Here is a 13,574-nt window from a genome sequence, read left to right as displayed (position 1 = left end):
GATACACAGGTGACGTGGCGGACCCTTTCCCAATGCATCCTTAATGGGAGCGTGCTAGCGGGATGTCCGATGGGACGGGTGAATCGTCATTATGGCATCGACGATCAGTTTAGGAAATAGAGCCCATCGAACGACAGTTAAGCATTCCCGCTCTCGTTCCGCAGTCTGATCGGACGGTCCTGCGAGGTTAGGGTATCGGATATATAGCCTAACCCGTCGTCCGTGTGGCGACCACGCGATTTTCTCTTCCTCGCCTCTTGTCTCCGTCTGTTCTTCGTCTTCTTCGTCTGCTCCTCCGGTTCTTCTTGGCTTCGATGCGTACCATGTCAATGTAACACCGTCGGGATGCCAACTGATCTCCTCTGGCCTCCCCGACTTGATCTCCCACTGGGAACTTCATCTTTTGATGATATGTGGAGACAACATCCGAGAAGGCATTTAAGGTAGGTCTTCCCAGGATGACATTGTAAGTTGAAGGGGCGTCGACGATGACGAAGGGCACGCGCCGAGTCCTCCTCTGTGGTTCCTCACCCAGAGAAATCGCTAGTGTGATCTGGCCCAAAGGTTGAACCTCATTTCCGGTGAAGCCGAAGAGTGAGGTGGCCATGGGCTGGAGTTCGGCCACATCTATTTGCATTTGGGCGAAGGCAGCCTTGAAGATTATGTTGACCGAGCTGTCGGTGTCCACGAAAACCCGGGCGATATTGTAGTTGGCTATAGTTGCCCGGATTACCAAGGCATCATCATGAGGTGTCTTGACACCCTCTAAATCCTGTGGCCTAAACCCTATGATGGGTCCCTCCAACGCTCGGCCACTGCTAACTCCGTGCACCTCGAGCTGTCGGGCATGAGCCTTTCTGGCTCGGTGCGAATCTCCATCGGTGGCTCCTCCTGATCATAAGGATCTCCCATGCGGAGCATTGTTGCTGTTATCCTCAATAGTGTTGTTACGTCGAGGAGCTTGAGGCTCACGGGGAGCTTCCCTTTGCGGAGGTGGAACTGACCATCGGGGAGAACGGTCTCGAGTTCGAGGGGGCCGTACAGAGGGGGGTCGGTCCTCCTGAGTGGTCCTCCGAGCGGGGGAACGTTGATGCCGGGGAGGAGGAGGAGCTCTTTGACTACGCTGTTTAGCGACCCTTCGTAACTCGCGGGCATACTGGTGGCATTCCTCAGTAGCATGATTCGGGGATTGATGGTAGGAGCAAAAGCGAGGCAACCATCGACACCCACCAGTGGCCTGCTCTGGCTGACTGGCCACAGCATGGATTGATCGGTGATGCGTCTTGGGGGCTGCGGGGGGATCCGATTCGGGCCTCCGAAGTGGTTGGGGCGGAGGTCTCTTCTCACTTCGGGAGACGGTCGGAGGATTACGACTAGATCCTCCTTGCTGGTGGGGATCTTCTTTACGCCGAGCCGACTGGGCTTCCTCCACATGAATATACTTGATGGCTCGGCTTTGGAGTGCATCAAAGTTGGTAAGAGGCTTCTTGATTAAAGATCGGAAGAAGTCTCCATCTATCAAGCCTTGTGAAAAGGCACTCACAAGAACCTCTGAGGAGGCTGTTGCTACTTCCTGCGCCACCTGATTGAAGCGATGTACAAACTCCTTCAACGATTCTCGAGGCCTCTGCTTGGTGGCGAACAAATCCATGGTGGTTTTGTGATATATGCGACTGGTGGCGAAGTGCCGCAGGAAGACCTCCTTGAAGTCGGCAAAGGAACTGATGGAGGACGGTGGCAGTTGGCTGAACCACCACAGGGCAGATCCGACCAACGTTGTGAGAAATACCCGACACTTAATAGCATCGGTATATTGATGAAGTATTGCTGCGTTCTCGAACCTCCCCAAATGGTCTTCCAGGTCATTTGACCCATTGTAATCAAGGAATTGGGGGGTCCTGAAATGTTTGGGAAGCTCCTCGTCAAGGATACGGCGGGTGAAGGAGAGTTCCATTCGCCCCATTTCCCTCTCCTATCTCTGGCCCTTTTCCTCGAGCCGGGTCTCGGATAGGAATCTGGTCAGCTGCAGACTCCATGGAAGCATCATAATAATCCACTTCTGGTGGTGGTGGTCTCTAGAGGGAGCGCGCGGCGCTTCCACGGGTGTGAACAAACGCCGAGGAGGCATGGTGTGAACCTCCGCCGGCCTAGTAGGGGCCTCTGCCGGCCTGGTAGGGGCCGGAGGAGGTTGGGCTGGAGCTTCTTGTTGATTGCGCGAAATGGCTTGAACTGCTAGGGTCACTGCGCGATCAAAGTCTTCTTGAGTCATGGTGAGGAGTTTGTAGGGTCCCCAAGGATGTCTGTATCTCCACAATGGCATGATATTGTCCACTTTGGGTCTAAGCTCTCATGGTTTTGTTCTTAGTCTCTCCCCAAAAGGTCTCATACCAATGGAGATACTTTTCATCCTTTTAAACTCATGATCTTTCCCATGTGTTTTAGATGTGGGACTATGTTTGCACCTTTGCAACCCAACAATCCCCCCCTCAAACAAAGAACCACAGACCCCCCCCTCAAACGGAAAGCCTCCGTTTGATGTCTGAATCTTTGACCCATCAGGACTTCCTGCCCCTCGGTCCACCCTGACCTACTAGGACTTCCTGCCCAGCCACAACCAGGACTTCCTGCCCCTCGGTCCACCCTGACCTACTAGGACTTCATGCCCAGTCGCAACCAGGACTTCCTACCCCTCGGTCCACCCGACCTACTAGGACTTCCTGCTCGGTGTCTGGTCCTCTTGATTCAAACACGGGAGTCCCTACTTCCTTTGTTTTTAAGGTTCAACCCACATGGTTAGATCCGGATCATGGCTCATCCGGCGGTTAGTCCGGTGAAGAGCGGCCTCGCTCTGATACCAATTGTAGGGTCCCCAAGGATGTCTGTATCTCCACAATGACATGATATTGTCCACTTTGAGCCTAAGCCCTCATGGTTTTGTTCTTAGGCTCTCCCCAAAGGCCTATGCCAATGGAGATACTTTCCATCCTTTTAAACTCATGATCTTTCCCATGTGTTTTAGATGTGAGACTATGTTTGCACCTTTGCAACCCAACAGAGTTGAGGTCGAGGAGGTTCATCCGTCGACATATCTCAAGGCAGGATTGTTTAAGTTCCCACAGACGATGCCAAAATATGTTCCTGTTGAGATTTGCACCAGGAAGCTTCGACCGTCTTCTTCAACACCAAGACTGCTAGGATGAAGAGGATAGGAAAACGTGAGAGCAGCATCTGCGCACAAGAGGAAGGTTAGGTGGAAGGCCAGGAGTGTCCTAGCGCGACCACTCCGATGCTTAAGTCAGTTCAGAAAGAGAAAGGAAGATGTAGAGGGGGGAGTAGGAGAACTGAGATGGCATACCTCTCTTCGAGAACCAACTGACCTTTTATATGGTTTAGTGAAGTAGAGTCACATCAAGGATGTGACTGAAGTCCCATCGCCGTTATGAATGTGGCAGAAAGACAGGGTATGGCCAACACTAATATCCCATCACTGATTAACATTTAAGGAAGTCTGCTTTGGTATCTATCGAAGATTTGCTATGATGATAAACAGGGGATGTAGAGGAGGACATTCATAACCGTATGATAGGGAAGTGGTGTTTTTCGTGATCAGGAGGGGTTAATGACAAGGAGAAAGGAAGGGAAGTGATTCGGTTCGGCCCAGGTGGACCCTTACTTCCTCAAAGGGCTCGAGCCGAGTGGACCCTCTCTGGGTGTGGGGTGAATGATCTAGGTGGCAAGGGGCCCGACTGGCTCCCTCCGGGCCATACATTGACGCTTCCAGGGAGAGGGAGTATCGAGAAGTTCTCGATGAAGTGGTGCGAAGAGGTGGGGGTCGATATAGGAATTGTCCGAGCCGAATGGGCTGGCTTCCGCTCGACACCGGTGTTCCATCAGGATAACCCTCGTGGGGCTTCAACTCGATACTTAGGACGGGTGCGGCCTAGCGGTCTCGGGAGATTCGGCTTGATTCCTTCAACCGATCCCAGGCATAGGGCTCGTCTCGGTCGCGTAGGGCTCGGCTCGGTCGCGCAGGGCTCGGCTCGGTCCCTACTCCTGGTTCGGGGACCCCACACCGACTACCCTCCACCTGATTCGACTAACCCGGCGGGACGTATACACCCCTAACAACACAGTAAAATACATGCATAATAATCTAATTTAATTTGGTTCGAAACTTCTGATTCTTAGTCCATGATCTATTGTCTTAGCGAAATCATCGCTAGTTCTCTTCTTATTGAATACCTTTTAGAAACGGAGAAATCTTTTACAATTCTTGTCTTTATACAAGTAATATAAAAATAAAATAAGAATACAAATGAATAATGTAAATGAAATGATTTGCATGAAAGGAATATTATTCCTTTAAGCGCTTGTTTTAGAATGCATCCTAAAGTCTGGAAATGCACATAGTACTATCCTCGAAAATCTCTAAAAGTCAACTACAAAAATTTTCTTTTATAGTCTTCAAGTCAAGGTTAATTTTCGTCTATTAGTTGATTGCTCTATTGAATTCGACTGTTGCATCTATGAAATAGTTCTTACAAAATCTAATTTAACCATGAACCATCAACTGTTATTATTCATCAATCGATTGATGCCCAAATAGTCGAGTACCGTAGTGGACTCAAAAACCTTATATTCGCTGCTACAATGCTAATAATCAACTGCCCAACTCAATTGATCAACATCAATCTAGTTGATCAACCGAGTTTCAAAATTTCTATTTGCAATAGTAACAACAATCGATCGCCCTATCAATTGAGTTTATCAATCAATTTTCTAACTTTCTACTTGCTATAGTAACAATTCACTATCGATTGCCCAACTAGAGTGATCAACATCAATCGAGTTGATTAATTGATTTCTCAACTTTCTGTTTGCTATCATAATATTCGATTGTTATTATTCATTAATTGACTATACTATTCAGAAACATTGTAGCAAAAACTTAAATCCTATATATAAAAGAAATCCTAAACTTTGAACATTATAGCAGAAACCCTAAGCCCAAAACATTGTAGCAAAAATCCTAAATAGTATAATAGAAATCCTAATCCTAAACATTATTTACATCAAATACCCTTATGCCAAGGGACCTTATATCCTCGAAACTTCCTCATATGATTAATATAGATCAACCCCAACTTTCTATGGTCTCATCCTTGTCTAGTATTTGATTGACTTCAACCTACTAAGACTTTCTTTATCCAAAATCAGATCAACATCGACTTGTCAGGTCTTCCTGTTACCTAGCATCTAGTCACCCTTGATCTGTTGGACTTCTTTGCCTAACATACAATCAATCTTGATATGTTGAGACTTCATCGTTGCTCAGTACCCAGTCAACCTTAGCATGCCAGGACTTTACCGCTACTTATCATTTAATCACACTTGACCTGCCAAAACTTTTCCTTATCACGAAGTGTTCGATCAACCATAATCTACTTGGATTTCACGTTTCATGTCAACTCTTTATTTGATTCTGACAGTCAAGTGTATGGTCAATTGTGATATATCCACTTAGATTTCTTCACTTTTCTTCACTATCAAGTATTTGATCAAATTTAACCTACTTGACTCTTCGCTCTAGTCAACTAATATATTCATCGATTATTAAGTATTTGATCAATCTTAACTTATTTGACGTCTCACTGAACCAACTAACATATTGATTAAACATTGAAATTCAACTCGAATTAACTTAAGCTTTGTTGACTGAGCTTAATCAACCTGATTAACCTTAACAAGAAGTCGATTGCACCGATAAACTACATGGAACACTATACATTTTTTTAAAGTTAGTGACAAACTTTATATAATTTGTAGTTTAATATTTTTATATTATCACTAAGAGTGCTAAGGTTTATTTTTGTTATATACTTTGTTCAGAGAAAGTATACTTTGTTCACTAAAAAGTCCAAATAGGTCAAGAAAGACCAGATGTTTGACAATGGTGAAGTTTCGACAAGTCAAGGTTGACTAGATTTTGGGCAACAAAAAATCTCGGCAAGTCAAAGTTGATTGGATGTCTAGCAAAGGGATGTTGGTGCAATCGACCTCAAGTCAAGGTTGATTAAACTTGGTTTAATTTGAGTTGGATTTTGATATTTGATTAATATGTTAGTTAGGTGTCAAGTAGGTCCAGGTTGATTGGATATTCGACGGTGGAAAGTCCAAGTGAATCATAGAAGATCGGACTCTTAGCATGAAATGGGAAGTCCAAGTGGGACATGGAGAACCAATCACTTGACATGAGATAGAAAGTTCAAGTGGATCAAGGTTGACTGGACACTTGGTGATCAGAAATCTAACAAAAAAAGTTGGCAAGAGGAAAGTCCAAGTGAGTCAATGTTGATCAAACACTTGGTGATTTGAAGTCCTAGCAAATCAAGAATGATCGGATGCTAGGCAACAATGAGTCCTAATAGGTTAAGGTCAACCATATACTAGGCAATGAGGAAGTCTCGGCAAGTCAAAGTTGATCGGATGTCAGGCAACGATGAAATCCTGGCAGGTCATGGTTGACCGGATGTCAAAGAACGAGAAAGCCCTAGTAAATCAAGTTTGATTGGATGTCAGGCAACGATGAAGTCCTACAGGCCAAGGTTGACCAAATGCTAGTCAATAGATGTCTTAATAGGTCAAGGATGATCGGATGTCATACAAAGGAAACCCGAAAATGATAGAGCAAACTTCCAAAGGACATAATTTTTGACTTGGATATCAGAACAAGACGATCTTTGTTGTAAAATGGAGCTTGTTCAGAGATGTATCTTGTCACTCAAATTGATTCGACTAATTATGTGCATTAGTCGACTGATTTAGATTAAAACTGAACAGAAGTAAATTAATTCGACTGATCAGGGTAATCAGTCGACTGATATTATTTCAAAAGCGTACAAAAATGAATCGATTCGACTAATATTTAAAAAATCAATAAAATTAAGCTTAGAAGTCGTTATTTGACCGTTGACTAAATCAGTCGACTGATAGGCGAAAATCAATCCTAACAGCAACCGTATAAGTAAGATTTTGCTTGAAGGAGAAGGAGCTAATTCTTGAGAATTTAAGGACTAAATGTTGCTGCATTTTCAGACCAACAAGAGACTATTCCAAGCAACAACAAAACATTCAAAGCAAGATCTCATTTATAAAGATGTTTTGCTTTCATTTATATTTATATTCTTATTTCTTATTGTATTATTGTGCTCTTGGAAGAACAAGCTTGTGATAGATTTTTCCTGCCAGAAGGTATTCAAAAAGGAGAAGTTCATGGTGGAGGTATATAGCTCGAAGTAGACCTTTGGATTAGTCGCCTCAAGGAGACGGATACCAAGTAAAATTCAAGAGTTATGCATGTGGAGTCACGTTTGAATCAAGATTTTTGCTGTGCATTCAAACGACAAACATAAGATCAAAACGAGGAGCGATCGAATTTATTCACCCCATCTAGCTGACATGAGTCTTAACAAGGGAGCCCTAGTAGGTGGAGGTTAATTAGATACCAGGTAAAATGAGAATTTAACTTTGGTAAGACTAAAATAGAGTATCAATCGACTGATATTTACTACAATAATTAGAGGTTGCTATAGCAATTAGGATTTGCTGCAGTGCAATCATTGATGAACAATGTAGTCTAACTATTATTGTAGCAATAGAATTTTAGTAGAAACTCAAATAATCGACACTTGACTATTTTCATATAGTAATAATCGATTGATGAACAATATCAGTCGATTGATACTATAGCATATATAAAATAGTACTATAGTAAATAGAAAGTTATGAAATCGATTGGTCAACTCAATTGATGCTAATCAATTGAGTCGATCAATCGACTGATTGCAATATAGCAACAAATATAAGATTTCTGAGTCAGTTGTGAAATTCGACTATTTAGGCATTAATCGACTGATGAACAGTAACAGTTGATTGTTAATAATCAAATAGAGTTGTTAAGAGCTATTTTATAAGTGCAACGGTCAAATTTAATAGAGCAATCAACTGATGATGATTAATAGTCGACTGATAAGTGAAAATCAATCTTGACATAATGACTATAAAAGAAGAGTTTCAAGGAAATTTTATGACCGATACTTGAGGGTTTGGAAATGAAGTATTGCTGCATTTTCTACCATCAAGAGGTAATCCAAAATAACAAGAAAGCATTCAAAGTGAAGTTTTCATTAAGAGACTTCTCTTTTTCGGAAGGTATCTGAAAAGAAAAATATTTAGTGGTGGTAGTCGTTAAAACTAAACCTTGGACATAACCGCCTTGAGAGGCGATAAACCAAGTAAAATCGATTGTGTTTGTATTGTGCATGTGCTATCGAGTTTACTTCAAGTTTTCATTACGCAACCGAATCGACGTGAAAAGAGCTATTCACCCCCTTCCTCTAGCTTACACCTATCCGATATATACTAAATTGCTTTAAATTTTTTACAGTCAGTCAACTAGTTCCTATAGTAACATTAGAAGCATTGTTTCTCATAATAATAGAAAGAAAATGTAATGGAAAAGTTTGCTCTTTCATTTTAGGTCCTTTATTGGAACTATTAAACTTAATCAAAGTCACATTGGTTGATCCTTAGCTTTAGGTTCTTTCACCGTGCTATCCTCAATTTCAACGTCTTCATCCAATATGTATCTAATATACAATTGACCTCATGTATATCTATTTGACTATTTGGGTCGCTATCTTATGAAATGATGAGTCATTCGAGTCTAAATTTTTTTCCATCTACATCAAATGCATTGTAATCCATGGTGTTTAAGTGGTACTCCTACATCATCAACCATCTTTAATTACATTCTCCTTCATGACTACATAAAACATTTCCAAAACCTCAGTGTCATCATCATATATACTCATCCTCCACCATGAACTCATTAAGCATTTTCTCTTCACCCAACATACATTATCAAGGTTAAATTGTAAAGTTTATTTTATAGTTGCAAATGACTAACTATTTGTTGGTTGTATCTTGCTTAGATGACAAACAATATAAACTCACATAACTTCTAATAAAATAAAAAAGAAATGGTGTAATTCAATTGTAAATGAAAGTTAAAGATGCCATCCCAACTATCGTTCTTATCTCATATAAAATAAATTAAAAGTTAAATACCCACATGCTATGCAGCATTGCATTGCCTTGCCATCCCCCACCTACGCTCGAATCTCAGCTCTATGGCCATGCGTGGTCTTACGATGCTTGTGCATGCTTGGCGCCTTTCCACCAGAAGACCCAGAACGCCCCAACGGACCACCGCAAACGCAAGTCAAACCTTCGGGGCCCGCCGAGATACGCCGTCGCTAGGTTGAACTCGCGGGCGCAACGGCCGCAACGTGGTTCTGACGCCGTGGCACCGCCACGTCATCGCTTCGTGGGCCAAGCGGAGGGCCCGAACGGGCACTACCTGGCCGCCCCGGCGTCGCGAGCCAAGACAAACGCGTGCGGTCGTCGCGCTCCTCGTGACCACCACGCTCGGCCGCTGCCGCTGCCACATCCCCACCCTCCGCCACTCTATATATCTCCCTCCCTCCCTCTCTCCCTTCCTCACTCCAAGATTTAACCTTTTTCTCCCTTCTCTCTCTCTCTTTCTCGCGAATTTGTGCCGTTTCAATGGCTGCCAAGGGAAACGGGGCCCCTCCGGCCGGGGAGGAGGAGGAGGCGGTGGAGAGGTGCCCGGTGGAGGAGGTGGCGCTAGTGGTGCCGGAGACGGACGACACGACGTTGCCCGTGATGACATTCCGCGCGTGGTTCCTCGGCCTGGCGTCCTGCAGCCTTCTCATATTCCTCAACACCTTCTTCACCTACCGCACGCAGCCGCTCACCATCTCCGCCATCCTCATGCAGATCGCCGTGCTGCCCATCGGCCAGTTCATGGCCTCTGTGCTGCCCCACCGGGAGGTAAGGCTCTTCCCCGGGGGCTGGGGATTCAACCTCAACCCCGGGCCTTTCAACATCAAGGAGCACGTCATCATCACCGTCTTCGCCAACTGCGGCGTGTCCTTCGGCGGAGGCGATGCCTATTCCATCGGCGCCATTACGGTGATGAAGGCCTACTACAGACAGAGTTTGAGTTTCCTCTGCGCGCTCATTATTGTGCTCACGACTCAGGTTAGCACGCAAGAAATTCCTCCTTTTTCCTCCTTCCTTTCATTAATCCCCCCTTTCTGTTCGACGATCTTTTCCTTATATTTTAGCCTGAAATCTCCAATTTGTTGGCACTTGTAACACACAATCTGTTTACCTGATTAGCAACAAGAAAATCTTTCCCTTGTTCTTTCTGTGGAAAATTGTTTACCTGAACATTTTAGTGTAATTTGTAGTTTCTTGTAAAAAAAAAGGGCATATGCTTCTCTGGTTTTCTTGTCCATTCGTTGCCCAGTATCTGGTTTTGTCGAGGTCTTATCTTCACTTTTTCTATCAGTGTGGCTGCTTTTCTTGGTTCTCCTGAAAACCCAACACCAAGAGACGCCTGCCTCATTTGGTCCATACATGATTTGAGTCTTTTGCTATCTGTTGGAGTCTTGAACTTCCTAAAACAACTATCTATCTTTATATTTTCTTGCCAAGGGAGAAACATAGAAACGCTATATCCGAGGCTCCTACTAAACTACGATCTTCTATCATCTTGTTTTATTTTCCCACAGCCATTCACTAAAGAAGACTCTCCAGTCACTTGATTCTTTTATTTAAATTCCGTGAATATTAAATGGCACAAATAACAGTAGTGTAGAGTAGAGTCATCTATGCCGTTTTCATGGTGACGCATGGCCTCACCTTAATCTACTTTTGCATCTGGTTCTTGGTTCTAGATATTAGGCTATGGCTGGGCAGGGATGATGAGGAAGTATTTGGTGGAGCCAGCTGAAATGTGGTGGCCTTCTAACCTTGCTCAGGTTTCCCTCTTCAGGTAATTTCTTTCTCAGGAATGAGTTCCTAAGATGCCTTTCTATCCAACGCACATGGATGGTTGCCAATTCACTGTCTATGCTGATTCGCTAAGCTCAAAAAATCAAAGTGATTCTTGTTGGCTACGAGCTTCACGTATTCTTCGACTGACATTGCAGAGCTTTACACGAGAAGGATGAGAAATCGAAAGAGCTAAGCCGGATGAAGTTCTTTCTCATATTCTTCATTGCTAGCTTTGCGTACTACACCTTGCCCGGCTACCTCTTGCCGATATTAAGCTTCTTCTCGTGGATGTGTTGGGCGTGGCCTCACAGCATCACTGCTCAGCAAATTGGATCAGCGTACCATGGGCTTGGCGTCGGTGCATTTACACTAGACTGGGCAGGGATCTCTGCGTACCATGGGAGTCCTCTCGTGACTCCATGGTTCTCCATCCTCAATGTGGCTGCTGGATTCATTATGTTTATTTACATAATAGTTCCTTTGTGTTATTGGAAGTTTAACACATTCGACGCGCAGAAGTTTCCGATATTCTCCAATCAGCTCTTCACTACGACAGGCCATAAATATGACACTGCCAGGATATTGACACCGGATTTTGATCTGAATGTTGCTGCATATGAGAGCTACGGAAAGCTCTATCTTAGTCCCCTTTTTGCACTCTCCATCGGATCAGGATTTGCAAGATTCACAGCGACTATTACCCATGTCATCCTTTTCCATGGAAGGTGCTTAATAGCTTTGTTCTAGATTTTGTTCTTCTTTCAGATGTTTTTCTTGATGAACTTTTCATCTCTGTCTCTCTCTCTCTCTTCAGTGACATCTGGAGGCAAAGCAAGTCAGCGATGCACTCTGCAAAGTTGGATATCCATGCTAAGCTGATGAAGAAATACAAGCAAGTTCCTCAGTGGTGGTTCCTCGTTTTGCTGCTAGGAAGCATTGTATTATCACTAGCGATGTCCTTCATTTGGAAACACGACGTGCAGCTGCCATGGTGGGGCATGATATTTGCTTTCGGTCTGGCTTGGCTCGTTACACTTCCCATTGGAGTAATTCAAGCAACCACAAATCAGGTAAAGAAAATCTTCCCACAACATTGGAGCTGATGCTCATAAATCTTGTGTCTTTAAATAGCTGATCATCAAGGCATTGCCAATCACACTTTGCGTGATTTCTTGCAGCAACCTGGATTTGATATCATTGCCCAGTTCATGATTGGTTATGTCCTTCCCGGAAAACCAATTGCTAATCTGTTGTTCAAGATCTATGGAAGGATCAGCACCATCCATGCCCTTTCATTCCTTGCTGATCTGAAGCTTGGCCATTACATGAAGATTCCACCTAGGTGCATGTACACTGCTCAGGTGACTTGAAACTCCACTCCTCGAATTGTTCTTTCACCGAATGAAGAAAGATTGAATGGTTAATTATAATATTCCTCTCAGCTCGTCGGAACTCTTGTTGCTGGCGTCGTGAACCTTGCAGTGGCTTGGTGGATGCTCGAGAACATTGCAAACATCTGTGATGTTGAATCTCTACATCCCGACAGCCCATGGACCTGTCCCAAGTACAGAGTTACCTTCGATGCTTCGGTCATATGGGGTCTGATAGGCCCCGCCCGCCTCTTCGGGCACGGAGGGCTTTACCGGAACTTGGTGTGGCTGTTCCTCGTCGGAGCGCTCTTGCCAGTCCCAGTGTGGCTGTTGAGCAAAATGTACCCGGAGAAGAAATGGATCCCTCTCATCAACATCCCCGTCATATCTTACGGCTTCGCCGGCATGCCGCCTGCGACACCAACCAACATAGCTAGCTGGCTCATCACCGGCACCGTCTTCAACTACTTCGTTTTCCGATATCGAAAGGGCTGGTGGCAGAGGTACAACTACGTGCTATCTGCAGCTTTGGACGCCGGAACGGCCTTCATGGGGGTGCTGCTGTTCTTTGCCCTCCAGAACGAGGGTCACAGTCTGAACTGGTGGGGCACAGAGCTCGATCACTGTCCTTTGGCGACATGTCCGATTGCCCCTGGAATATCAGTCAAAGGGTGTCCAGTCTTCTAGCAATAAAATCTAAACTAAAAGAATTCACTGATATACGGGCACTCATAACTAACTCATCCGCGGTCACAGGGTGAGCACGTTCCGCCATGGAAGATCGATTGTCGTGGAACGTGAAACAGATCTGCGAGGGTTCAGATGATGAATCCTTGGTGGCTTTTTATAGACGAGTGACTGAGTGAGGTGGTTTTAGTTGCTACGCTTGTGCTGTATCAGTATTTTTGTTATGATTGATCCGGTTTGATATCGATGGATGAGTCAACTCCCATCGGATCGGATCGTCTTCTATTTGATGTTTATTGAGTCAGCTGCTACTGAATTGGTTTCTTGATGGCTTCTGCTGGATGACTGGATCGACTTCTAGCGGGTTGACATTGGGCAAATAGAGTCACGGCGAGTCAATTTTTCTGAAAGAGATTAATTGGAGGTTAAAAAAGAGGCCAAGGCGCACCTTGGTATGACTCCTCTAGATGCTAAGTTAAATTTGGAGAGAAGGAAAAATCTAACGAGAATTATAGTGTCAATTATATTTCACATATTTCTTTCTCATTGAGAGTGCTATCTAAACATCACATGACTTCCCACCAAATCTAG

General features: G+C 44.3%; 2 protein-coding genes across 2 annotated transcripts; one reads left to right on the top strand and one right to left on the bottom strand.

The window, feature by feature from the left end:
* Positions 1 to 208: 208 nt before the first annotated feature.
* Positions 209 to 1,963, bottom strand: LOC141821664 (uncharacterized). Its single transcript, XM_074709025.1, has 3 exons — positions 1,348 to 1,963; positions 807 to 1,250; positions 209 to 714 (listed from the first exon to the last, which is right to left on the bottom strand). The coding sequence occupies exons 1-3, from the start codon at positions 1,961 to 1,963 to the stop codon at positions 209 to 211; spliced, it is 1,566 nt and encodes a 521-aa protein (XP_074565126.1).
* A 7,620-nt stretch (positions 1,964 to 9,583) lies between these two features.
* Positions 9,584 to 13,255, top strand: LOC141821854 (oligopeptide transporter 3-like). Its single transcript, XM_074709227.1, has 6 exons — positions 9,584 to 10,125; positions 10,827 to 10,924; positions 11,082 to 11,651; positions 11,741 to 11,996; positions 12,105 to 12,287; positions 12,369 to 13,255. The coding sequence occupies exons 1-6, from the start codon at positions 9,628 to 9,630 to the stop codon at positions 12,981 to 12,983; spliced, it is 2,220 nt and encodes a 739-aa protein (XP_074565328.1). The 5' UTR covers positions 9,584 to 9,627; the 3' UTR covers positions 12,984 to 13,255.
* The last annotated feature ends 319 nt before the right edge of the window (positions 13,256 to 13,574 follow it).

Source organism: Curcuma longa, chromosome 2 (genome assembly GCF_044706935.1).
Source record: "Curcuma longa cultivar G26 ecotype Majalengka, Jawa Barat chromosome 2, ITB_CL_G26_1.1, whole genome shotgun sequence".
Classification (NCBI taxonomy): Eukaryota; Viridiplantae; Streptophyta; class Magnoliopsida; order Zingiberales; family Zingiberaceae; genus Curcuma; species Curcuma longa.
This window is presented reverse-complemented; position numbering and strand designations above follow the sequence as displayed.

Excerpts from the sequence above, each read along its gene's own strand:
- LOC141821664 (XM_074709025.1), bottom strand. The coding sequence starts at position 1,963 with ATGGGGCGAATGGAACTCTCCTTCACCCGCCGTATCCTTGACGAGGAG. Across the intron at positions 1,251-1,347 it reads TCCTCCGACCGTCTCCCGAA|TCAGCCAGAGCAGGCCACTG; the intron begins GTGAGAAGAGAC and ends TGCTGTGGCCAG. Across the intron at positions 715-806 it reads GGAGTTAGCAGTGGCCGAGC|CCAACTACAATATCGCCCGG; the intron begins GTTGGAGGGACC and ends GGGCAACTATAG.
- LOC141821854 (XM_074709227.1), top strand. The coding sequence starts at position 9,628 with ATGGCTGCCAAGGGAAACGGGGCCCCTCCGGCCGGGGAGGAGGAGGAG. Across the intron at positions 10,126-10,826 it reads TTATTGTGCTCACGACTCAG|ATATTAGGCTATGGCTGGGC; the intron begins GTTAGCACGCAA and ends TCTTGGTTCTAG. Across the intron at positions 11,997-12,104 it reads TTCAAGCAACCACAAATCAG|CAACCTGGATTTGATATCAT; the intron begins GTAAAGAAAATC and ends GATTTCTTGCAG.